At 39.8% G+C, this 25,577-nt stretch overlaps 1 protein-coding gene across 11 annotated transcripts in view; it reads left to right on the top strand.

The window, feature by feature from the left end:
- The window catches only part of L3MBTL3 (L3MBTL histone methyl-lysine binding protein 3), a 127,507-nt gene that overhangs the window by 88,060 nt on the left and 13,870 nt on the right, over positions 1-25,577 (top strand). For all 11 annotated transcript variants that reach the window (XM_019420634.2, XM_019420630.2, XM_019420631.2 and 8 more), the window contains 2 exons: positions 5,678-5,827; positions 17,680-17,759. In XM_019420634.2, coding sequence (XP_019276179.1) covers positions 5,678-5,827; positions 17,680-17,759 — 230 coding nt within the window. The remainder of the gene's footprint in view (positions 1-5,677; positions 5,828-17,679; positions 17,760-25,577) is intronic.

Here is a 25,577-nt window from a genome sequence, read left to right as displayed (position 1 = left end):
TGGGTCAGAGCCTGGAGCCTGCTTCCGATTCTGCATCTCCCTCTCTCTCTGGCCTTCCCCCGTTCATGCTCTGTCTCTCTCTGTCTCAAAAATAAATAAATGTTAAAAAAATAAAAATAAAAAAGAAAACCACAGGTGTTACCTAATTGTTTAAATAAATGTATTCACAATGAAAAGGATTTTAAAGGTGACGTGGGGAGCAGTGAAGAAGACAGTCCTTCCACCTTTCCTAATAAGCTGGACCCGTCTTTCCTGGGAAAAACTGCCTCCTTAGAGGGGCTGGTGGGATATTTGTATGCAGAGCTGACAGGGAATTGTTTGCTAATAGAACAGGGTGTACTCTAATACAGTTCGTATGGTAGAGAGTTGTGTGATCCTACGTGAATCTCTTCCTCTGCTCCCTGAGGAACTATGTAATGCTAAAGAGTTGCGTGTATATGTATACATGTGTGTGCCCATGTATACGTGACATATGCTGCTTAGTACATGAGAAACTGGAGATGATTAGAAGCCTGGTGGGAACCCACTGTCTCCACAGAAGTTTGATCGGCACTGGTGAGTTGTGAAGTTACTGGCTTTTAAAACTGTATGAACTTTGTAAATGTAAGAACACGGAAACTGGCCAAGAGGTTAAGTATTGGCAGAATACATACTAGCTAGAGGACAGCAGCATCTGGCTAGAAGATGGTACTGAGATGGCTCGGATTGTCACAGATTAAAGATAAGGACATTCTTTGCTATTGCAAGGTACTATCTGCCCCCATCCAGTGTGGCAGGGGACAGCCAGAGTTCAACATCTGACTCTGCCAAGAGCTGATGGACTGACACTGAGCAAGTTCCCTTTGTTAAGCTCCGTTTCTACATCTGCAAAACGATCATTAGACGAGGAGCAGCTTCCTGGGGTTGTGGGAGATAAGTGAGAAAGTGCAAGAAAAGCGCCTAGCGTGTGTGTGATGTGCTCGAGCCGCGGAAATTGCTGCTGTTAGCATCCTCATTTTACGAGTGAGAAGACGGAGCCTCACAAGTTGTGCTTACTCATCAGCCAGGAGTGGATGGAGCAGCAGAGCATGTTTAGACCAGGTTCCTGATTTCTGTCCAGGGCACTGGTCACCCCTCTGGTTGGTCATCTCCTATCCCTGGAGCACACTTCATTTGCGTTTTGTGGCATCCCCCCACCCACCTTGTTTTTTATCTTCTCCCACTTTGGGAACCCACTGGCTTCCCCCTTTATCCCATAGCAGGTGTAAGAATGCTAGGTGTATGAACCCACTTTACTTCTCTCAGGGTTCGAGAGAAGAGAGGGTGTTAATGTAAAATCGATAACTGATAGATCCTGCCTTGATAGATCCTCCTGACCCATTAGTAAATCCCTGTGTGGAGGGCTGCGATCACTTCCTCTACTTCAAGTTGAGAGTTTCGAATTCCTCTCTGGCCCTAAAAATCAAAACAGGCAGATTATGTAGACAGTAAGTCTTCTCCTGGTCTGCAGTCTTGCCAGTCTGTGAGCTGTCCAAGTTTATCTGTGGGGATCTCAGAGAAAGAGAGAGAGAGAGAGAGAGAGAGAGAGAGATTCTTCCTTCACTTATTCAGCAGATAGGTAAAGGGGCTGCTCTCCTGGATCTTACATTCCAAGACTTGTCAACTATGACTCTAGTCTAGTCTGTAGTTGGGGACGTAGCCCATCTAAGAATACCATGGATCTTCCCAGTGTGGGAGCGGGCGGGGTTAAGAACAGGACTCTCATTTTCCTCACTTTCTTCGTATCTGATAAAACCTTACGGTAGATGTACAGATAGATATTCAGTAATTGGAAAGCCAGGTGCTTCACTGTGAGGGAAACATGACAGTTGCAGGATTCTAGGGATAGCAGTATACTGTTTGTTTGCCAAAAGAACTCAAAAGATTTGTATGTGGATTTTTTCCCGCTGTCACAAAATGCTAAGAAGACAAATTTGCAATAAAAATACACAATGTGAAGAAAAAAGAATAGAACAGAGTTAAAGATGACAATGTGAGGCTTGGCTACTATGTTTCCTTTGTCGGGAACAGAGGTTTGAGAATAGCGGGAGTAGCTGGCTGTATTTCTTATCTTTTTTCTTCAGAAGAAGGGAGTTCATTGAAGATGATGAATTTGGTTTTAAATTTTTTTTTACGTTTTTATTTATTTTTGAGACAGAAAGAGACAGAGTACGAGCAGGGGAGGGGCAGAGAGAGAGGGAGACACAGAATCCGAAGCAGGTTCCAGGCTCTGAACTGTCAGCACAGAATCCGACGCGGGGCTCGAACTCACGGACTGCGAGATCACGACCTGAGCTGAAGTCGGACGCTTAACCGACTGAGCCACCCAGGGGCCCCAATGATGAATTTGGTTTTAAATGTATTTATTATGAGGCGACCCTGGGACGTTTACATTTGGCCTGAAATCTGTTAAGAGTTTTATTTTTTTTTATGTTCTGTTTTGCCTGAAATCAAGGTAAAAGTAAGGCAGGGCTCCCCCTCCCTCAGGGGAGCCTCAGGGAACAGGGCTTCTCCCCTTCTTCAGGCCTGTGGCAGTTACAGTATGGACAGAAAACCCGAAATGTCCCTGAGCGGAGGCTGTCACCTGGGTCTTCCATCAGGACGAGTGATGGGAAGGCAGATCACACCTGCTGTGGAATTGGGGGTTGGGCGGGACATAGAAAACGGCTGAGCGTCTGCGGAGAGAGTGAGGGCCTCAGTCCCAGCAGCCCCATCGTGTGCAGACTGTGTCTGGGAGCAAGTGCTGGCTGGACCTTCCTTCCTGGGCAGGCCTGACGGCCCAGCCTTCCCGTGAGCGGTCTGATGCCCTTGCAGTAACTTCACCTCGGCTCAGCGTAGGCAGAATCGGTTTTTGTCGCTTGTGTCCATAAACACGACTACACACAATCCCACAAAGGGGTCCATGAAGTACTCGAAGGATTATTGTTCAAAGAGACGTTGGTTGGAGCTGGATTTTCCTTCCCATCACTTCTAGATGAATAAAAATGAGTTACAGTCGTGTGCCCATGCTGAGTAAAACGAATGAAATAGTACGCTTATCTTATTGAGCTACTAAGCACCATGTCTACTTGATTGTTTAATAAACCTGCCACAATTCTTGATCTCGTCCCCAAATCTGCCTCTGTCCTCGTCATTCTCATCTCAGGGGGGAAGAAAAAGAAAAGAAAAGGCGTTCCTGTTTCCATCCAGTTCCTCAAGCCAAAAACCTAAAGGCCATTCTTAAATCCTTGTTTGAGGTCATTCCCTACTTCCCATCTACACACGGGCTCCCTTGAAGGGATCGCAGAGGTACCGTGACTGGCCCCTTTGCCTCTGTTTCAGCCACCAAATCGAAGTCACCATGATATCTTCACTCTTACATCACTTTTCTTGCTCCGATTCTGGCCCCTTGAAATCTTCTCTCCACAAAGCATCCTGAGGGATTGTTCTGAACTGTACATCAAATCCTATCATTTCCTCATTTGAAGGTCCTCCAGTGGCTTCACCTCAAACTTAAACTAAGCATCGGAACTCCTGACCAGGGCCTACCGGGCCCTACACAATACTTCCCTTGCCTGCCACGAGTGTGTGCCCTCCCTTTGCTCACACACTTGGCCATCGCTGGTCTCCCCCCAGGCAGGCCAAGCTCTCCCTGTGTTGGCATTACCCTTGCTGTTTCCTAGAATGCTCTTCCTCTGTGTTGACAGAGCAGGCTTCTTCCTGACCTTGAAGGCACCACTCAAAGGCTGCTGCTTCACAGAGCCCCTTCCTCCTGTACAGCCCTGTGACCCCTGTGACAGCCCCATGTTCTTTCTTCGGTCATACTCAGTGGCGTTTGTCACTGTGTAAAGTTGTCTGCTTTATATCTGCAATTGTGTAGTGCCCAACTTCCCCTAGAATATCAGCGACAGGAGAGCAGAGATCTTGTCATTGTATTTTCCGTTGTGATTCCAGTGCCTACAAAGATAATTAGCACTTAATAGATACTTGATAAATACTTGTTGAACAAATTAATGAAATAATTAAAGACAAGCCACCTAAGCATTTTAAGCCTTAGTTTGTCTCATGAGAAGCCCTCCTCATAGGGTGTCGTGAAAATTAAGTAAAACACTGAACGGAATGTACTTAGCACAGTGCTTGATATATAGTAAGTGCTCCATAAATATTACTAGTTATTTTTTTATTGTTGGGTTAGCACTATATACATTTTTGTCAACACGTAAGCATATGTTATTTATTTTTGTCTTTTGCATAGGTATCAGTGTAGCAGAATGTTTAGTTAAATAAAATTAAGATTGTATTTTAGCTTTCAAGATACCTGTGGTAGGTTTCATAGGCCATTATCAGAATCAGGAGCATTTTCAAACTCTTCCCTCCTTCTCCTAGGAGAGTGTATCTGGTTCTCTTGGTGGAAATAGACATACATAGTTTAAATTTTTTCCCTGGGTGATTATCACCTGGAGAGAAGAAAAGAACATATAAGACACTAGAATAATTTATCCAAGATCCAAACCACTTATAGATACAAGGAGACTCCCTAAAAAACAGAGGGGCAGGATGGGCATTTAGTTGGAGGGGTTCATTATGTATCGGAGGCCTGAGATTCAGAGGTTGCCCAGTTGTTCTGAAGATGGAAAGCTGAAGCCTAGGCAGAGGATTATACTGACTTAATGTTGATTTAACAATTAGTGACCTAGATTTCCTTTGCTTGAATAACAGAAATGATCCCCACATGGGACCTGAGAGACCAACCATGAGTCCAGGGGTCACTGATAGAAGGGAAGTGAGATAGATGGGTCATTATCCAAGTTGGTATCTGGTCTCCTTTCCTATCAGAAACAGGATTGACTACAGATAAATATATGTATTGCTTAGCATATCAAGTGTACGTCTGGGCTTGGAGACAGGAACGGGGGGAATCTCCTTCCTTTGGAGGCCAACAGGAAATGAAATGAAGGAATTGAAATTGCCTATGGTGACCCTGAGCCTGAAGGATCACTTTAGGAAGCAGATCTGCTCCATCTGTCCATCAGTCTTTCTCTGTCCTACCTCTGACACCAACCCTCCTATGATGTCTTAAGCATTTCTCCCCCGGGGCTGATTGTTCCTACAGATACGCACAGGCTCTGCCCTTGGACCGTATACAGACAGAATCCTTCAGTGATCATTGCACAGTTTCAAAGATTTCATCAGGTTGTGTTCTGAACATCTAGTGCAAAGACATATTTTCTATCAGAATAGACTTAAATTATGTCTCAGAGATAAAATATTTCATACACTAGGGACACCTGGTGGCTTAGGTGGTTACGTGTCCAACTCTTGATTTCAGCTCAGGTCATGATCTCACAGTTTGTGAGTTTGAGCTGCACATTGGGCTCCTTGTTGACAGCAAAGAACCTGCTTGAGATTCTTTCTCTCTCCTTCTCACTCTCTCCGCCCCTCCCCCACTTGTGGCCTCTCCTCTGTCTGTCTCTCTCTCTTTCTCTTTCTCTCTTTCTCAAAATAAATAAATAAACCTTAATAGAAACAAAAATAATCACAATGTATGTTTAATTCTACATATATACGTATGTAAACATAACAGTTAAGTTTTAGAGTTTTATATTCTGTAGCCTGTCACTTTAATTAAAGTATGCTCTAATGGATGTTCTAAGAATGTGCTTTTCTTTTAATATTTTAGTGCTGCCAACTGTCCCTATTCAGAAATCAATTTGAATAAAGACCGAATTTTCCCAGACCGCTTAAGTGGTGAGATGCCTCCGGCTAGTCCATCATTTCCAAGAAATAAAAGGGCAGACACAAATGAAATCTCTTCATCTCCTGAAATCAGGTAATTAAAGTGATAATATTAGTGATGTTTAGAAGTACTCTGGTTGAAAGAGGTTTTCTATCTCAGATGCTGTGTATTCTATGGTTATCTTTTCTTGGGCATTATTGAAAATGCATTTCATTTCATGTAAAATGGTGGAGATAAGTGGTTGGACTTAAAAAAAAAATGGAGAGTTTATACAAGCATATGTAAATCAGACAGGCTTTCTTATTTATTCATCTTTTAGTCACACTTTGGGGGTGTTAGAAGTTTAGAAATTCCAGTCATTTTACTTCATGCCAGTTCATGTTTCTGAATGAACTGATCAGTATATAGAGCCATCCTTTATGAGGAAGATGTCTGATTTTTTGTGAAAAATGGGTGTTCTTTTTCATGCCCATGCCAAGTACTTGCATATATGTTATTGCTTTTAATTATTAAGATGTTAATTGTAGTACAGTTGACCCTTGAATGACATGAGGGTTAGGGGCACTGACCCCTTCCCCCTCACAGTTGAAAATCCAAGTATAACCTTTGAGTCCCAAAGAAACTGAACTACTAATAGCCTACTGTTTACTGTTGACCAAAAGCCTAGCCAGTTATGTAAGCAGTTCATTAACACGTATTTCATGTTATATGTATTAAATACGGTATGCTTACAATAAACTAAGCTAGAGAAAAGAAAATGTTAATAAGAAAATCATAAATAAGAGAAAATACATTTACAGTAGTGTATGTATATTTATTGTAAAAAAAAAACCACGTATAAGTGGACCTGCCTAGTTCAAACCCATGTTGTTAAAGGGTCAACTGTATAAGCTCAGGCATTTAGTTTTGATTTCACTTGTCGAGTTGAGTTAGTATGTTTTAAGCTCTAAGTAAGGTCTGTGCCCTTACATTAACTGAGGACACTACTTAAAAAAAACAAAGCAGATTAGTGGAAAGATATGCCTTAGTACTTAGGTTTTGGAAGTTTCTTTTATGGAGTATTTTAAAACCTAAGGCTACGTAGTTTTTTATTGAAATATTTTGTAACTTCCATTCTTATAGATGGTAGATATAGGTGGACATTTTAATTAATAAATCTGATTCTAAATTCACAGCAATGCTGTTGGAGTAATGGCATTTCAAGTCTCCGTATTCTTAGAGAAAGCAATTTTATCCTCTGGATGGCGGGGGGGAGCTAATTAATTAATAACAAGAAGAGGATTTTTTGTTTTTACCCTTAAATCCATGACTAATGAAACAGAAACTCATTTTACCCAACCCAGCACTCCAGCTTCATTATGCATGTTTGAAAAAACAACATGTTTCAAAATAACACAGATTTATTTACTTGTTTAAATTTTTAAATTTCTTCTTTAAAATTCTTGAAAAAATTGGCTTCAGATTATTTTGGTTTTTCCTACTGCAGGCAGTCACTAGTTCTCCCAGCAATCAGAATGGCACTTGGTATTTTAGATACAAATGATCATGAGACGGCAACATATAGTAGGTGTTAATAACAGAAAAGTTGTTAACAAAAAGTGTATCTCGTGGCTTGAGGGTGGTTGATTTAAGATAGAATTAACAGGGTAAAAGTTAGCTGGCTTCTCGGCTGTAAGTGAATCTGTATGAACATATTTAATATATTTTTTTTCATTTTAAAAGTAAATATAAAGTTTTTGGATTATGATTTCTTTAACCTGGATTTAGGGATGAAACAGTGAGCTGTGCAATGCTAAGAACTAGTAAGTAGTTCTAGTAAGTACTAATAAGTACTAGTAAGTAGTAAGCCCTTCAGTAAATGTTAGTTTGTATTCATGTTGCAAGAAGAATAGGTTACTTAACTTGTTGCACGGTATAAGAACTGTAAAAGAGTAAAAGAAAGGCTGGCCATTTCTTTGACATTCTTAGGTTAAACTTTGAATACGGCATTCAAGACGATTCTCTTAATACCAGATTATGTTCTCTCTTCTTTTTTATTTATTTATTTATTTATTTATTTATTTATTTATTTATTTTAACGTTTATTTTTTTTTTTTTGAGACAGAGAAAGACAGAGCATGAATGGGGGAGGGTCAGAGAGAGGGAGACACAGAATCTGAAACAGGCTCCAGGCTCTGAGCTGTCAGCACAGAGCCCGACGCAGGGCTCGAACTCACGGACTGTGAGATCATGACCTGAGCCGAAGTTGGCCGCTTAACCGACTGAGCCACCCAGGCGCCCCTGTTCTCTCTTCTTTTCCCATATTCGTCGCTCACATGGATGGAACTTTTTATTCAGGTTTTAACACATTTTCTTTGCATCCTTTGTAATAATTCACTAAATTTGGTAGCCAGACTGCACTGTATTTTTTCTTTTAAATGCACTTTGGCCCAGCGGGAGACCGTTTGCATGCCTAGAAGATGACCCTGAGACAAAGATTCGGTTGCATGTGGTTTATTTGGGAAATGAGGCAGACATCAGGAGGGGAGTGAGGAAGTGAGATGGAGAAAGGAAGACGGCCGGTGAAAGCCTTGTCTCACCGATGACGGCTTGGAGACAGCAGGAACGCGGGCCTGCTGCGAACACTCTGGGCGTCCGTATAAAGCACACATCGAGTCTTCCCAGCATAGGGATGGAGGAGCTGAGCTATTTAAGCCCTGGTTACCTCCAGCCGCAGAGTGAGGCTGCCGGGGGAGGGAGCACACGGTGATTCCCCCAGCACGACTGTCCTGACAGCATCTGCTCCGCCATTCCTTTCACCCGTTTCGGATGCCAGAGGGTCACCAGAATGAGTGCTCTGCTGGCATTGCTTTTGATCTGGAAGCTGACATAACAAGGCCAGATAAATTAACATTGTGAGGAACATGTGTTCCTTTCGTGCAATAACCTTTATTATTTATTTATTTATTTATTTATTTATTTATTTATTTATTTAGGGGTGAGTGCAAGTGGGGGTGGGAGAGAGGATCTGCAGCAGGCTCTTGGCTGACAGGCTGACAGCAGTGAACCCGATGTGGGGCTCGAACTCATGAACTGCAAGATCATGACCTGAGCCAAAGTTGGATGCTCAACCCCCTGAGCCACCCAGGTGCCCCGTAACTGTTATTTTAAGGGCTGTTTCACAGGCTGTCTGCTCAGGCTGGGCCCATAGATGACTCGTTCCACAGCAGTAGCTCCTAGACTTTGCATCAGATTCCCAGAGGCCTCCTCAGAATTCAGATTTGGGAGCCCAGGTCAGCCCATGAAGAATCTTCCGGGCTAGAGCCTAAGAGTCTACATTTAAAACAATTCTTTGGAAGTCTGTCTCCCTGCTTGACACTTTCAGTGACTTCCCATTACTCCTGAAACTGAGACCCTAATTCTGAACGTGGCCTGCAAGGTCCTGTGTTGTCTGGCCCGTGCCCAGCTCTCCAGCCTTCTCTCTGCCAGGCTCCTTTTTAAACTTAATGCTTCAACCACCTTGGTTCTCAGACATCCTTTCTCTCTGCCTAGAGTCTCCGTGCCTGCCATCTCCTAGCTGGTCTCTCGTTTTGCAGGCTTCAGGTTCACTGTCATTTCCTCAGGGAAGCTTTGTCTGCTCTTCTAGAGTAGTTCACGTTCCTCATCACATACCTTCACAGCACACATCCCGATGCTGTAGACAGTTTGTGTCGATACTTCTGAGTCTGCGTGCTTTGCTTGACAGTAAGCTCCACAAGGGCAGAGTCCACGTCTTCTCTGGTCCTGAGATATCCTCAGCACCAAGCACGCCACCTGGCACACAGTAAGGATGCAGGGTGACCTTGAATCATCCACCAGCCTTCAAAGGAGACCTATCAGTTGTATGACCTAAAAGGCAATAGCTGTGTAATGTTTTTTGTTCTGGTAAAACACCTGCATTCTCAACTTCGTTGGATTCCCGCACCAGATTTCTGTGGGCTGATTATTAAATGATGAGATGAGTCCCCCAAATACATACTGGCACTCTTTTACGAATGAGGCAGTGCTTCCAACACTGTTGTCGTTTTAACTCCTACCTCACGTAGAAAATACCACAGAAGTGACGACGCTTTTATGTGGTGCACCAAGGGAGTGAACGGGGCTGCCTCTGGATGACCAGAGGGTGGCCTTGGCTTCTGGGAGGGCTACAGGGAACTTGTAGAACTCAGAGCACTTGTTCTCAGGGATTCATGGTATCCGAGCTGGGAAGCTCTGCCCCACGTTAAGATGGCATCACCTTGAGTCCTTTTGTAGGCACGCTGAATATTTAGGCCCGTTTTCCTGTAGCAGTTGGTCAAATGGATGGCTGGGTTATGAGTGCATTCCCAGCGTGGAGAGTCTGCAGTCCTTTTCAGTTGTATGTTGGTTCATCAGAAGTGTGAGGAGTGTGTTGTGCCTCGTGTTTTCAGTGGGAAGAGGTTTTCCTCGCTGCGGGGGCCGGGGGGCGGGCAGCAGCTCAGCTCTGCCCTCACAGCACTCCTGGCAGCCAGATGGTGAGGCAGGGGCCTCCCAGTCCATGGCGGACCTTGCCTGAGGACTGGTAACCGTAACCTGCACGTCTACCGCTCGGTAAAAGTATGTGTACATCTCTCCGGATCTTCGTAAAACCTATGGGTTTCAAACTTCGTTTTGCATCAGAATCATCAGATGTTTGTTAAAATGCAGCTTTCGAATGATCACCTCTAGAGATACTAATTCAGGAAATGTAAGGTGCGTCCCAGTTCATTTTTAACACGCACACCCAGGAGATGGGTGCAAGTGATCGATATACTAGGTTTTGAGAATTATTACTGAATATAAACACCTTTCTCTGGAGTAATAATTCAGCATGTTGCCAATTGGGGAACATCGGCATCTATCCCACATGGCTTATTCTCATGAAATCTGTTCTGCAGCTGCTTGTAATTGCCTTTCTAAATTAGGTGCTATCTCTATTAAAAATCATGGAATGTTTCAAGCTCCCGTGTTGTTTAAGCCTGCTTAGACATAACCCCAGAAACATAATAAAGCATGCTTTAAATATCTGCCAAATGCTTGTGTTACCTTGCAAGGCAAATGCCTATCGCTAAGCTAAATCCCAGGAAAAATTTCAGTCTGTTCAGTTCATTATAGGCCATTAAAATGGGTTCTCAAATTGTAGGACCAGCGTTTCTACTCAGAATTACATTGAGCAGTTGCAGGAGTTGCAACTGTTAATCTGATTTCTGTTTCGAGGCTGAATCAGGTTTACGAGTCACGCCAAGAGCTAGTCTGTCACTGAGGAGCGCTTCGTTATACAGACGGGAAAACAAGCTGACATAAACGTGAGACAATAAGCATATAAAAATCTCTTTACTTTGCAGAACTGCAAGATCAAGGAGAATAGCATCAATTTGGAGCCAAAAGTTCTAAAAGATGACAAATGCCAATTAGGAATCTTTAAGAACTTTGTTTTGCTGAGACTTTCTGAGCCCGAGGGTTTGGCATCAGCAACTGGAGAGAGTCCTTTTGGTGACTTACCATTACCTGGCTACGGAAAGCCTGTTTCCCCTTTCAGTCAGTGGGCTTTACCAGATGTGGAGCAGGAGCTGTGGAAGTTTAAAAGTATTCCAGCTCTTGGACATCTGAGTCAAATCCGTGCAGTTGTGAGTGCGCACCAGAGAGAAGCTCATTTTGGGTTAAAACACTCACAGTTGTTAGTGCCAACCACTGCGATGCCAGGGCAGCCATTCAAAGTGTAAGGTGTATGACTGTGTCATTGTTGTATGCCTGCGAAGTTGCCGGAACAGTAGTGTAACAGGGTCTCATTTTATCTCCTCGAATGGCATTGATTCCTGACTCAGGAAACTCTTTTACATATAGTGGAAAAGCAATGACATCTGTTCTCTTTTCTATGGCAACATGAAAGTAAGGTAGGCTTGCTCTTCCTATAATACAGGGTCTTTATTCCATAATGCTCACCTTACTGGTTAGGGCTTTTCATTTCATAAGAGGACTGATTGATTGATTGATTGATGATTGCTGAATTGTTTTCCAGAGGATTTTTCCTTGGCATTTTGGTAACATCCACTCGTATTGACTCGTTCTATTACTTTTCTTCACCAACATATGTTCCTTATGCTAAATAATAATTTAATAGGATTATTATTCAAAATGTTTTATTTTTAGTCATTAGAAAAATAGTAGACCATGTTTACCTCTCTTAGGCCATGTTTATGAAAACACTGTTAAAACAACTGCTAATGTATCATCTCAAAAGGAATGAAGTCTTGCCATTTGCAACTACGTGGATGGAGCTAGAGCGTATTATGCTAAGAGAAATAAGTCAGTCAGAGAAAGACAAATATATGATTTCACTCATTTGTGGAGTTTAAGAAACAAAACAGATGAACATAGGGGAAGGGAAGCAAAAATAAAAACAGAGAGGGAGACAAACTATAAGGGTATCTTAAATACAGAGAAGAAACTGAGGGTTTCTAGCAGGGTATTGGGTGGAAGGATGAGCAGCAAGGAGGGAACTTGTTGGGATGAGCACTGGGTGTTATGTTTAAGTGATGAATCACTAAATTCTATTCCTGAAATCATGATTACACTGTATATTAACTAACTTGGATTTAAATAAAAGTAAATAAATAAGTTTAAATTAAAAAATAAAAACCACTGCTAATGTATAATCTCAAAAAGAACTTAAATTTATTTATTTATTTATTTATTTATTTATTTATTTATTTATTTTAAATTAATGTTTATTTATTTTTGAGAGAGAGAGACACAGAGTGTGAGCAGGAGAGGGTCAGAGAGAGAGGGAGACACAGAATCTGAAGCAGGCTCTAGGCTCTGAGCTGTCAGCACAGAGCCCCATGTGGGGCTAGAACTCACAAACCACAAGATCATGACCTGAGCCAAAGTTGGGTGCTTAACTGACTGAGCCACCCAGGCATCCCAAAAGGAACTTGATTTTAAAGACTATTTGGGGCACTTGGGTGGCTCAGCTCAGTCAGTTAAGTGTCCAGCTCTTGATTTCGGCTCAGGTCATATCTCTGGCTCAGGTCATGATCTTACCATTTGTGATGACAGTGTGGAGCCTGCTTGGGATTCTGTCTCCCTCTTTCTCTGCCCCTACACCCCCCCCCTCAAATAAAGAAACCTAAAGTAAAATAAAGACTCTTTATTCAAATCTTAACCATAGACATGAAAGTTTTAATCCCGCTGGTTTTATTTGCCACCTTTTCTGAGTTGAAGATGATAACCTCTTTGTCCTGAAGCTGTGCACGCACGCACACATGCTTCTTCAATTGTAGGAGGCATTTGGAGACCATTCAAGTACTCTTAGGAGTCCTCTAAAGTATAAACCCTAAGATTCTCTTTCTCTGATTTTTTTACCTGTGAGTGACCTCGGTCCAGAAATTTAAAAAAAGCAGACGAATGCTGGGGGCATGCAAAGAGACCTCCTTTTCACGTCCAAAACAGAAATCCCTACATTTTTTATAGCTCTTGCTACTTTCCTTGTGCCTCCTCTCTTACTGGGGAGTACAGGTACTTTTCAGCTCTAACAAAACCCCTGTGCGACTAAAATAAACTCTGTGGAGAGAGAAGGTGGGGTTATTTCAGGCTAGGAGCCAAACCAGACTCGTGCTGGATTTAGAGAGATAGCTGAAATCCCTGAATTGAAGCAAAATCATCGGTTCACATTTTTTTCAATATTGTTTTTTTTTAACTTACTGGGGACTGACAGGCATAATTGGCTAGGGATTGTTTTTAAATGAAAAATAAACAAACTTGAAATACAGCTATTTGCATTCACATGCCATCCTCTTACTGTGTATTTACCCTTCTGATGTTTGTTTTGCTAATATTACTACAAAGCATATTTAGAGTAAGATAGTAAGACAGCTAAAGCATGGCACGTTAATTACAGAGAAAAAGAGGATGCTGACTCATAAAGAACACATTTTTTCACTTGAGTGGATTCCACTGTCTTAATTAAAAGCCTAAAGAGTGTTCTTGAGTAGGGTTTTACCTATGATTGTATTTCAGTTCAAGCTAAAGAAATGTTGAAATATATTGGTTCTCCACAGTTCTAAAATCTCAAGAGAAATTGCTGTATTCCAGGTACTTTTCTAGGTGTTTTGAACCTACGTTAGCTCACTTACTCTTCCTAGCACCTCACGTGGGGTAGGTGCTATTATTACACACCCATTCTACAAAACATAGAACCTCTCTTGGTTGCAGATTACACAACTAACAGTAAATAACAGTAACAGACCTGGATTACAGTCTGTTACTGGATTACTGGATTAATGGATTACTACAGGCCTAAATAGCAGACCTGGATTACAACCCAGGCAGTCTGGCTGCTGTCTGGGTGGTAACTGTTACTCTAAAAGCTAGTTTAAAACTTGAAGCAAACAGGTTACTGAAAGAAAACAAGTGACAGTAGATAATTTTATCACCAAATAGAAGTAATTGGTCAATAGTGGAAGCTGCTGTGTGTGCAGCACTTTCTGTCCATTTATTGAGTCCTTAAAATGCCTATGAGGACAAGGATGGATTTTCCTCATTTTACAGTTGGTGCAGCTGAGAAGTAGGGAAGTTCAGGAACTTGCTAGAGATCGTTTAGAATTAAGTAGCACAGCTAAAATTGCAGCCAAGCCTGTTCACTTCCAAAGACCATACATGTACCCACGCTTTCTCCGTGTTACGATTCACTACCCCCATGCCCAATCAGCTTGTACCTCCTTCCTGAATAAAACTGTTGGCAATAGAAAGTGTTGATCAAGAGGAGAAAATAGAGGAGTTTTTATGTAGAGCAAAACAGTGGTATTAAAATACAGCATAAAAATATTTTTGGTCATCTTTTTTTTGAAGAAAATCTGTCAAGAAGCATATCTTGTACCACATTCCAGAGAGTATTATGGTGTTATCACAGAGCGTGGATGTTCTACTGTGGAAGTACTTTGTCCACAATTGGAAGACCTGTACAGCTAGAATAACTTTGTGCTTAGGAAACTGAATCCTAGATCAAGGATTTCATTTTTGCACAGAGAAAGAGCTCCATCACAGCACCTAGTCAGTCAGAATTAGCAATGAAAATCCTAACCTTGTAGGAGAGAGAGATACTGGTTGCCCAATTGAGAAACCAATTTTTTATTTTAAATAAAATACAAAACAAATAAGAATGAATAAGATTCTTCATGCCTGACATTGTCAATAGGAGACTGATGTACTGTATTCTGGAAAAATGCAAGGGTAGAAACCTTGACTCTACTTCAAGGTAATTGAATTTAATTGTGGATTTTAGTGTCAGTAAGACCTGGTATGATACTTGCTCTACAGATTTGGCATTGACTTCTTTTAAGTTTCAGTGGTTATAATGTTAACAGAACCTTCTTACAGTGATTGTTATGAAATATTGGACATAGAAAGAGCTCAGCCAGCCTTTGGTACATAGTATGTTCTTAAAATTTTTCTTATTATTAACTTCTTCATTTCTGGATGTGCTTAATTAGGGTTCTGTTTACTTCAGTGGTTCTGTTCATCCATTTATTTTATAATGCTTGTTCTAGTAGACTGCTCAGATGACCCCACTGCCCCACCCCTCCAACTTTCTAGCTACATGAAATATCATGTAGAACCCCCAAGGGACTTTTAGTCATTTTTAATTTTAAGGAATTAGCAGAATCAACATATTAAGTAGAAATAAAAACATCCAATAAATGTTTCTTCTACAGTCCTTTATTTGAACTGTGTTTGGTAAAGATAAATATTCATGTTTATATATTCCCAAGTTTATATAGGTTCAATTCAATGAAATATTATGAGTTAAAGTAGGGAAAATGGAAAGTGAACATCCTTCTATAATGAAGCAACATAAATGATGTAAGAAAATAGATAGCTTCCATTTTGCTTCTGTTGGGATGGATTGTGGCAGATCCAGGCATGAAGAAATATTTTGGGTCAAAGATCTTATTTTCTTTTTCTCTCTCTGTTCTCTTCTAGAAAATGGTCCTTTTCTTACATTTCATAAGATAAATCATTGGCATTGTATTTGGGCATAAAAATACAACAGAACTTTCTTCATACTTAAGTCTTATAACTGTATTTTAATAAAATTTACTTTAAGGAAAACTGTGCTTTATTGAAACCACAAAAATGTAAAACTGTCATTAGTGGGCAATTCTGATCATGAAAGCTGAAATATTCAGAAAATTCTGAGACTTAATGTTAACCTTTGACCTCAAAGGCTAAAGACAAAGAAGTTTGTCTTTTTTTTTCTTCTTTTTTTCCTTTTCACAAACCATTCATTAAAACTTTTAGGAAATCTACAATAATGTAATTGGGATTTTTTTTATTACTTTGAAAACTGCCGATTTTAAACTATACCACGGCACTGTATGATTTTCTTCCTAATAAATATTAATATAGTTATCCACAAACAACTTTTTTCAGTGGTCACAATAGATAGCTAGTGGGATAGATTTATGGACTCAAATAATATTATTTCTAATTTAGCATAAAACCAGTTTAGAAGATCACATAAGCTAATTTAAGCATAGTAAGCTGACTTTGGCATGTTCTAATTACCAAGTATAACTTTAGCACAGTCTTTACAGAGAAGGCAAACTTTTCTATTATCATTTCAGTTAATGTCCTATCTGCAATCATCAGTGGTACAGCTCCTCTCCCAACTTTTATGGAATAAGAGCCTCTATAGAGTCTTTTAATTCTATTACTCTTGGAAAAAGATTTGTTTTTATTTTGTAATAACAGTAATTCTTCCCCATTCTCAAATAAGCAGTATTCTTTAGCATTTGTGATAAGTTGTTTTTAGTATGAACTTAGCCAGGGAGTTCAGATCTCAATGAAATTTTACATGTGTCACTGGAAATGATCTTTCTAAGAAGTAGGGAACATGTATTTATTGCAGACTTACAGTGTGTTAGCATCATTGTGTTATCACCGTTCAGCTAGAGAATTAAATTAGTGCCTTTTTAATTAAGACAATACAACTTCTTTATATTTTGTTGGGACATTTGGTTTCATGTGTATTTGCCTTTTTCTTAATTAAAACTTAACAGTAGAAGTATGATCAGGGTCTTTAAGAAACTCAGGATATATTTATAAAGGTAACAACACATAAGAAACAATACGACATAAATATAGAGTATTATAAAGTATGTAAACCAGGTATCATAGCCTAGATAGTTCCAGGAAATTGGAGAGTGGGATATATTTTGAACTCTGAGAATGGAATAGATTAGGTTGAACAATTTCAAATACTTCAAATTTAGCTTTAAAGAAAATAGAGTTAGTTAGTCTGTGCTTAGTTCCCTTTAACACCATTTTTCTCCCTGACTTAAGGATAAAGCTCTGAATTAAGATTGTAATGATTCCATTCCATTTTACATTATTGTTGGCATGTTTAGATTAGCATCAGGTCATTCCTGGTCAGAAAGAGTCGGAATCAATACAGCCTACACATTTGACCTGATTAAGCCAGGAAAAGCTTCCCAGAATTGAGTTTGATTCTCCTGGGCCAGTCTCAGTCTCAATCCCAAATCCCAGAGCTAAGGTAGTATGTATGCTACTTGATTAAATGGTAGGGGTTTCAAAATATTTTCTTTCCTTAAATTGTAGTTTTACTGTACAGTAACCAGTGAAACTCTTCATGAAAACATGCCCCAATTTGAAGTTGAATTATTCAGTAGCTACGTTTGCTAACATGTAACATAGTTCACCTTAATACCGTTCTTAGCTTTAAAAATCTCTTTTCAGAACAGTAAATGAAAATTGGTAATGAAGAAAATGGATATTTATAGATGTTATTAGTAGGAGTTACATCTTAGTCGAACTAAAAATCCTTTCTCACAGTAGTGGTAATGTTTGTTTTTAAATTAAGAAAGACAATTGGTGAGATGCAGTGCTGAACACCTATTTTTTTTTTTCAGAGACCAGCATCCTGATGATGTCAAAGAAGACTTTGAAGAGAGAACAGAAAGTGAAATGAGGACATCACATGAAGCCAGAGGTAGTAGCCATAATCATCTTGTATTAGGGATGCATATTACTATGAATACTCATCAGAATCTAGTGGAATATAGCAGTCACTTTTATATTAAAGATAAACTTCATTTAGTTGATTTGTTGTGTTATCACAGGCTATAAAAGTTTACTGTTCAGGGTAGACAGTTGACCTTGAACAACACGGGTTTGAACTATGTGGGTCCATGTATACACAGATTTTTTCTTAGTAAATACGGTACAGTCCTGTAAATGTATTTTCTCTTCTTTATGATTTTGTTAATAACATTTTCTTTTCTCTAGATTACTTTACTGTAAGAATATAGTATTAGATACATATAATATACAAACTATGTGTTAATCAACTGGTTAGGTTATTGATAAGGCTTCTAGTCAACAATAGGCTATTAGCGGTTAAATTGTGGGGCAGGGGGAATCAAAAGTTATACACAAATTAAAAAAAAAAGTTATACACAGATTTTTGGCTATCCAGGGGTAAGTGTCCTTAACCCCTGCATTGTTCAAGGGTCAGCTGTTGTATGTAATTTATAATGATATGGATTCATCTGTGATCTGTATTTACAGCTTCTCTCACATATCTGTACAATACATATTATATATAAACTTTGGGTAATACTGCATTTGGTTCTTGTCATATATTTCTATTGGGATTGTTGATGTCATTTGCTTCATATGCTTAAAGCTGATCTTAGAATGTGTATTGAAATCCAAATGGAATTAATATGGTCTTAATCTAATACCACAAAATGAAAAGAAAATCATTTGAACAAATATTTTAGGTCGTATTGGAGAAAGTAATTTGTCTTACATCTTTGCTAAAAGGACATAATGATGGCTTAACTAAGTAATGAAATCATAATGACTGTCATAGTATAGATTGTATTTATAATTTACACAGAATTATTATTTTTTATGAGAAAGTGTTAGCCTGACTGTGAGTTTAATGATTGTCCCTGGGGACTTTGCATTTCATGTGTATTTTTGCTTTAGATTATTATGTAAGATTTGAGAATGGCACCTAATGACTGTTTGCCTGCCGTGTCCTCTTCCATAAGTGATGCTTTGATTTCCATGTCTGATTTTTAGAAGGCGGTAATTTGTGATTAATTTAAAAGTTCCATCTCTGCTGTCTTCAGCATGTTCTGGTGTGTTTAATGTAGCCCTATATACAAACCCTACCAACGGCCAGGGTTTGAATCCCTGCCCCGCTACCTGCTAGCTGCGCGATTGTGGACATTTCACTGAAAACCTCTCAGTGCTTCTGCTTTTCTTTTCTTTTTTTTTTTTTTAAACTTTCTCAGCTCATTTATTAGCAAGTCATGATGACCAATCAAAGGTTCCCAACCAAATAGGAGTGCAGTTTGAGTCAGCTAAAAACAAAAAAGTCCAATTCTAAACAAATCTCAGTTGTTTCCATGCATTCACACTCTTAACATTCAAACTCTTCCTGTGCTTATCTCAGAGATGTCTGTCGCGGCACTCCTGCCTGCATCTACCATCTTCTAGGAGCAGTAGTTTCTGTCTCTCTGGATCCTGGTTCCACCGTTGAGTTTCAGTGAAATCTGCAGTGAAAATCAGTTCAACAGTTGCTTTTTTTTTTTTTTTAATTTATTGTTGGTAATTAACCAATTCAATAAACACATGTAGTCCTTAATTCAAAAAACAGACACTAAGATGGACCCAGGATGAAATATTGTAGCTTAATGACTCTTTCTCACTCTTCTTTTTTTTTTTTTTTTAATATATGAAATTTATTGTCAAATTGGTTTCCATACAACACCCAGTGCTCATCCCAAAAGATGCCCTCCTCAATACCCATCACCCACCCTCCCGTCCCTCCCACCCCCCATCAACCCTCAGTTTGTTCTCAGTTTTTAACAGTCTTATGCTTTGGCTCTCTCCCACTCTAACCTCTTTTTTTTTTTTTTTCCTTCCCCTCCCCCATGGGTTTCTGTTAAGTTTCTCAGGATCCACATAAGAGTGAGACCATATGGTATCTGTCTTTCTCTGTATGGCTTATTTCACTTAGCATCACACTCTCCAGTTCCATCCACGTTGCTACAAAAGGCCATATTTCATTTTTTCTCATTGCCACATAGTATTCCATTGTGTATATAAACCACAATTTCTTTATCCATTCATCAGTTGATGGACATTTAGGCTCTTTCCACAATTTGGCTATTGTTGAGAGTGCTGCTATAAACATTGGGGTACAAGTGCCCCTATGCATCAGTACTCCTGTATCCCTTGGGTAAATTCCTAGCAGTGCTATTGCTGGGTCATAGGGTAGGTCTATTTTTAATTTTCTGAGGAACCTCCACACTGCTTTCCAGAGCGGCTGCACCAATTTGCATTCCCACCAACAGTGCAAGAGGGTTCCCGTTTCTCCACATCCTCTCCAGCATCTATAGTCTCCTGATTTCTTCATTTTGGCCACTCTGACTGGTGTGAGGTGATACCTGAGTGTGGTTTTGATTTGTATTTCCCTGATAAGGAGCGACGTTGAACATCTTTTCATGTGCCTGTTGGCCATCCGGATGTCTTCTTTAGAGAAGTGTCTATTCATGTTTTCTGCCCATTTCTTCACTGGGTTATTTGTTTTTCGGGTGTGGAGTTTGGTGAGCTCTTTATAGATTTTGGATACTAGCCCTTTGTCCGATATGTCATTTGCAAATATCTTTTCCCATTCCGTTGGTTGCCTTTTAGTTTTGTTGGTTGTTTCCTTTGCTGTGCAGAAGCTTTTTATCTTCATAAGGTCCCAGTAATTTACTTTTGCTTTTAATTCCCTTGCCTTTGGGGATGTGTCGAGTAAGAGATTGCTACGGCTGAGGTCAGAGAGGTCTTTTCCTGCTTTCTCCTCTAAGGTTTTGATGGTTTCCTGTCTCACATTCAGGTCCTTTATCCATTTTGTCTTTCTCACTCTTCTGTGTGGCCATATTTTTCAAAACATTTTTCTTTTCTTTTCTTTCTTTTCTTCCTTTTCTTTCTTTCTTTCTTTCTTTCTTTCTTTCTTTCTTTCTTTCTTTCTTTCTTTCTTTCTTCCAATTTACATCCAAGTTAGTTAGCATGTAGTGCAACAATGATTTCAGGAGTAGATTCCTTAGTGCCCCTTATCCATATAGCCCATCCCCCCTCCCACAACCCCTCCAGTAACCCTTTGTTTGTTCTCCTTATTTAGAGTCTCTTCTGTTTTGTTCCCCTCCCCTCCCTGTTTATCTACCCAGAAGGATAATGATGATGGTAACTCCCTCCCACTTGTCATGACAATTAAGTGCATTTGCAACTTGCTTCAAACAGTGCCTGGCACATAGTAAGCACTATGCAAGTATTTGATTATTTTAAATGTTTCTGGCCACTTAGAAAGGAAGAAAAACATTTACTTTGTGAGGGTTGTGTCATCAAGGTATATTGGATTCTGGAACAAAGGTTTGTCTTTCCTTGTGGTTGGTGGTTAGGAGCACAGCCTTAATTACTGTCAGGGCTCCACCACTTACTGGCTGTGTGGCTGGCTCTCTGTTTCACTTTCCTCCTTTGTAAAGTTAATGTAGTAATAGTAGCCACATCATTGGATTGTCATGAGGATTAAATGCATCAGCTGCTGCTGCCGCTGGTAGGAGGGCAGTAGTATTGTGATGACTGTTTATTGCATGGAATTGTCTCATTGAAAATTCAGATAGATTCATAATAGAATCTTAGGCTCTGAACTTTTGGAGAGAGTAATAATTTAATAAGCTCTTCAGTCTCTTCCTAACTTGGTGATTGAATTAACTTTTTATTTGATTTGCTGAGCTGATTTTAATAATTGTTTTTTGGAAAGAGTCTGGAGAATTATTATTCTCTAATAGAGAATTTGGCTCGATTAACATATGATAAGCATGGTGATCTCTCTTTATCTTTTCAAACTTTGTATATTTTCGTCCTGTTTTTCTCTGTTTGAATTGCCTGAGTTTTTCTGTTTTATTCTTTCCAGAAACACTACTAGGGTTCACATATAGCTCTTAATTATTGCTCTCACCTACAAAAGCTACAGTGCAATATGCATATGTTATTTACGATCTTATTTTTTATTAGTAAAAGAAAAGGGGCCTGATAAAATAAGTTGCTTTGAGAATTTTTTTTAAGTTTATTTATTTATTTTGAGAGAGAGAACACAAGCAAGGGGCAGAAGGAGAAGAAGAGAGAATCTCAGGCTCCACGCTGCCAGAGCAGAGCACAACTCAGGGCTCAGTCTCACAAACTGTGAGATCGTGACCTGAACCAAAGTCGAGAGTCAGATGCTTAACCGACTGAGCCACCCAGGCATCCCACTTTGAGAAATTTTGCTCATATGTTCCTAAGTGAGATTTGACTATTAATATCTCATCCATTTTTAGCCTCTTAAAATGAACTTGGTATCTTTCCTTCATTATCAAATTTTTGAAACATTTTATATAAAACTTTCATAAAACTAATTCCGTCTATAGTGAAATCATGTTGTGATTATCAGCTGGTCTTTAAATCCAGCAAACTTCTTTCAGTTCTAATTTTGGTTATTACTTATGCTCTATGTTTTCTCTCTGTTGACTGGTAATACCAATTATTCTTGAGTTAGAGCCAAGGGATTACATTTGTGTTCAAAATATTTAACCATTGGTTTTTGCACAAGACAATTAGCATCAACACTGATCTTAGTTCTGGAGGAGAGTTCTGGAAGCTCTCCACTATACCAAGAGTTATGCTTAGTTGCTGGATCTTTCGGAAGTCCAATAAGGGCATGGCTGCATTGGGCATGGCTGCATTGGGGGCTGGGGGGGGGCACTATACCAACCAATATGGAAGTATTTTAATAACTATTTTTTGATGTTCTGCTCATGTTTCTCAAGTTGAAATACCTTACTCAGCTTCTTGCTCCATCAAGTCTACTGCTTACTGCCTTTAACATGAATTTTAGCAGTGGCAGGTTTTATTTCCCTTTAATTTGCTACATTGACTGGTTCCCTTTCATAGCCTTTTTTTGTTTTGTAGAGGTCATATCCCCTTGTGCTTCACTAAAATCATGAAATTCCTCTGTCAGATAAATCAGTGCTCCTCTTCCGATGTTTTTGTCAGAGGCCCCATGGTGATTGTTCCCTATTTTAACGTTTTTGAATCCAGAGAATTTTTCCCAGGTCTTTTGTGAAGAACACTTACGACACTCCCATTGGGATACCAGTAGAATTCTTCTTTCAAACATGAGCCTAGAGGTCAGGTAGCTATACCCCACCCCCGGTCTACATTCTTGAACCTCATAGATGCTCACCAGCAGTCATTCCCAATCACATCCCTCCAGTGGTGGAAGGAGCCGTTCCCAAATCTAGCCTGTCTGGGGGGTGGTGCAAGGGATAGGAGAGAGCCCAGTGCAGTTTGTGTATTATTTAGGATAGAGGAGACTGAAAAAAAGCCACCTTAAGTTTCTTTATAACGGCAGCAGGATTTAAGACTCAGTAGGTCCATGAGAACTATTTTATTTGGAGTCTGGGAGCAAATTGATATTTAAAAAAAGAAAACAAACTTCCTCCTAAAAAAATCCTCCCACCCTGTTTCTTCTGTTAACTCAGGTTAATTCCATGCAATATGTGTAATTATGAGCCCGTTTGTTTTTTTTTTTTTTGGTTGATTTTATTTGGATAGAGAACAAGCACAAGTGGGAAGGGGCAGATAGAGAATCTCAGATAGGCTCTAGGCTCAGCACAGAGCTCGATGCAGGGCTCGATCCCACGACTGTGGGTGCTCATAACCTGAGCTGATATCAGGTGTCAGATGCTTAACCAACTAGGCATCCCTGAGCTCTTTTATTTTTTTATGATTCTCACCATGCAACTGAATTTGACCTTTGGGGACTTCCACTGAATATAATTTATCACTTTTTTCCTTTTTTTAAACTTCTATCTTTTTTAATAATTCATTCCCATCATTGTAGGAAAGACCTTTAATAAAGGATTCTATAAATTGGCCTTCATGTTTAAACTCTTGTAATCCTGGGAAAGGTACAGTTTTGTTTTCTCTCCTGCAAGCATTCTTTCTCTTGGCTGCTGATAATGCAGAAAGAGTTGAATTCTATTTTGTAATGTAATGTGCTAGATTCTCTCATAAAAAATCAGCCTTGCTTTTTGCTTCCATAGCAGTTGGTTTTTTATTTTGGTTGTTAACCTTGAAATGACCCTCAAGTATCTTTCATGCCCGAATTAAGTATCTTGGAGCTAATTTTACCTCCATTCCTTGATGCTATGATCCATTTATCTTACCCAATCACTGCTATTGTTCATCTTTTTATATTCAGTCACCAGTTAGTAACTCCATTAAAAAAAATTGGGGGGCGGGGGGAGTTGACAGATGTATTTCATTTCTTTTGTCTGGCCATATTCTTTTCACAATTAAGACCATTATAGACTCATGGAATATTAGCCTGAAAGCATATTGACTCCTTTTCATTTTTGCTTTTTATGTCAAATGCACTCTCCACGATATGCCTTTCTTTCAAGATAGGAATAATTTCTCTCATTTGCGGACTTTACTATTTGCCAGACATCAGGATAAGCATTTTAAAAATATGTAATCCTCACAGCGATCCTGTTACCTTGATTTCACCAAGATAGAGCTCGCCAGTGGCAGAGCAGGAATTTGAATCCACATCTATCAGACTCTTAATCACCCTTTTGACTATAACCCTAGGAGGCGAAAGATCCATGCTGCCACTCTCTCACAGGGTGGCTTTGGGATCGTTCCTCACCTCATGGGTAGTTACCTCCTAGCACTGTTTTGAAACTAAAATGAAGCAAAGAATTTGGAGATTTTGGTCTCAACTTCTGTCGCTGGCTTAAAGGAATAGGGATGAGTCAAGCAACAGGTCAGTGGTAGCTTATGCTGTTGGCTTGTCAATTTAGCATTTGCAGAGTTGGAAGTAGGAACCCCACTCAGTGTAGCAAGTAGCAGAGTCTGAAAGTAGCAGAGAGCATGAGTACTTCCTTTCTCCAGCCCACTATATAGTGGTTCTACTGGGTCTTAATGGAACGGTCCTATAGGAAGCAGGTTCTCACACTCTGTGGTGGGGAGGACACCATAGTGGAAAGTAGTCTCTTTCTACTAGGAGACTTCATGGCTGGTTTAGATGATGTTCCCAACTGAAGATTTATTGTCTTGATTCTATGTGAAACATCGGAGGATATTTCTTTCAGGATCACCTTTATCGGAAAGGTCTTCTTACAAGGGTTAATCTTTCACTTCACTTTTTCCTACCTTAAGCCAAAGCAAGGCTTTGGCTGTGCCCTCAACCAGAATTGAGAGGAGAGACATGGTGGGCAAATTTGTCGTTGCAAGTTCCTACTTTGGGCAACTACATTATTATTTACTAAACTCCATTTCAGGGAAGTCTGCAAGCTGGGGCACGTGGGTGGCTCAGTCGGCCAAGCACCTGACTCTTGAATTCGGCTCAGGTCATGGTCTCACAGTTCGTGAGACTGAGCCCCATATCGGGGCTTAGGATTCTCTCTCTCCCTCTCTGCCCCTCCTCTACTTGGGCTCCCTCGCTCTCTCCTCTCTCTCAAAAGAAATAAACATTTTTTTTAAAAAAGAAGGAAAGTCTGCTAGATATGCCGTATTGGCAGACTTTTCACAGTTTCTGATACAGTGTAAGTGCTGAATATGATTTCCATATAGTGAATTGTGATGTGAATAGTAGAGGCAGGCCTTTCTCTCCATTCTCCAGGTAGCAACCTATGGAAAACATTCCTCATTTGATAATTGTCTAGACAGATGCAATCACAGTAAAACCATTAATTCACCAAGT

Source organism: Panthera pardus, unplaced genomic scaffold, assembly GCF_024362965.1.
Source record: "Panthera pardus isolate Hobbes unplaced genomic scaffold, ASM2436296v1 HiC_scaffold_17, whole genome shotgun sequence".
NCBI classification, from domain to species: Eukaryota; Metazoa; Chordata; class Mammalia; order Carnivora; family Felidae; genus Panthera; species Panthera pardus.
Note: the sequence above shows the minus strand (reverse complement) of the source record. Positions and strands in the feature narration are given on the sequence as shown.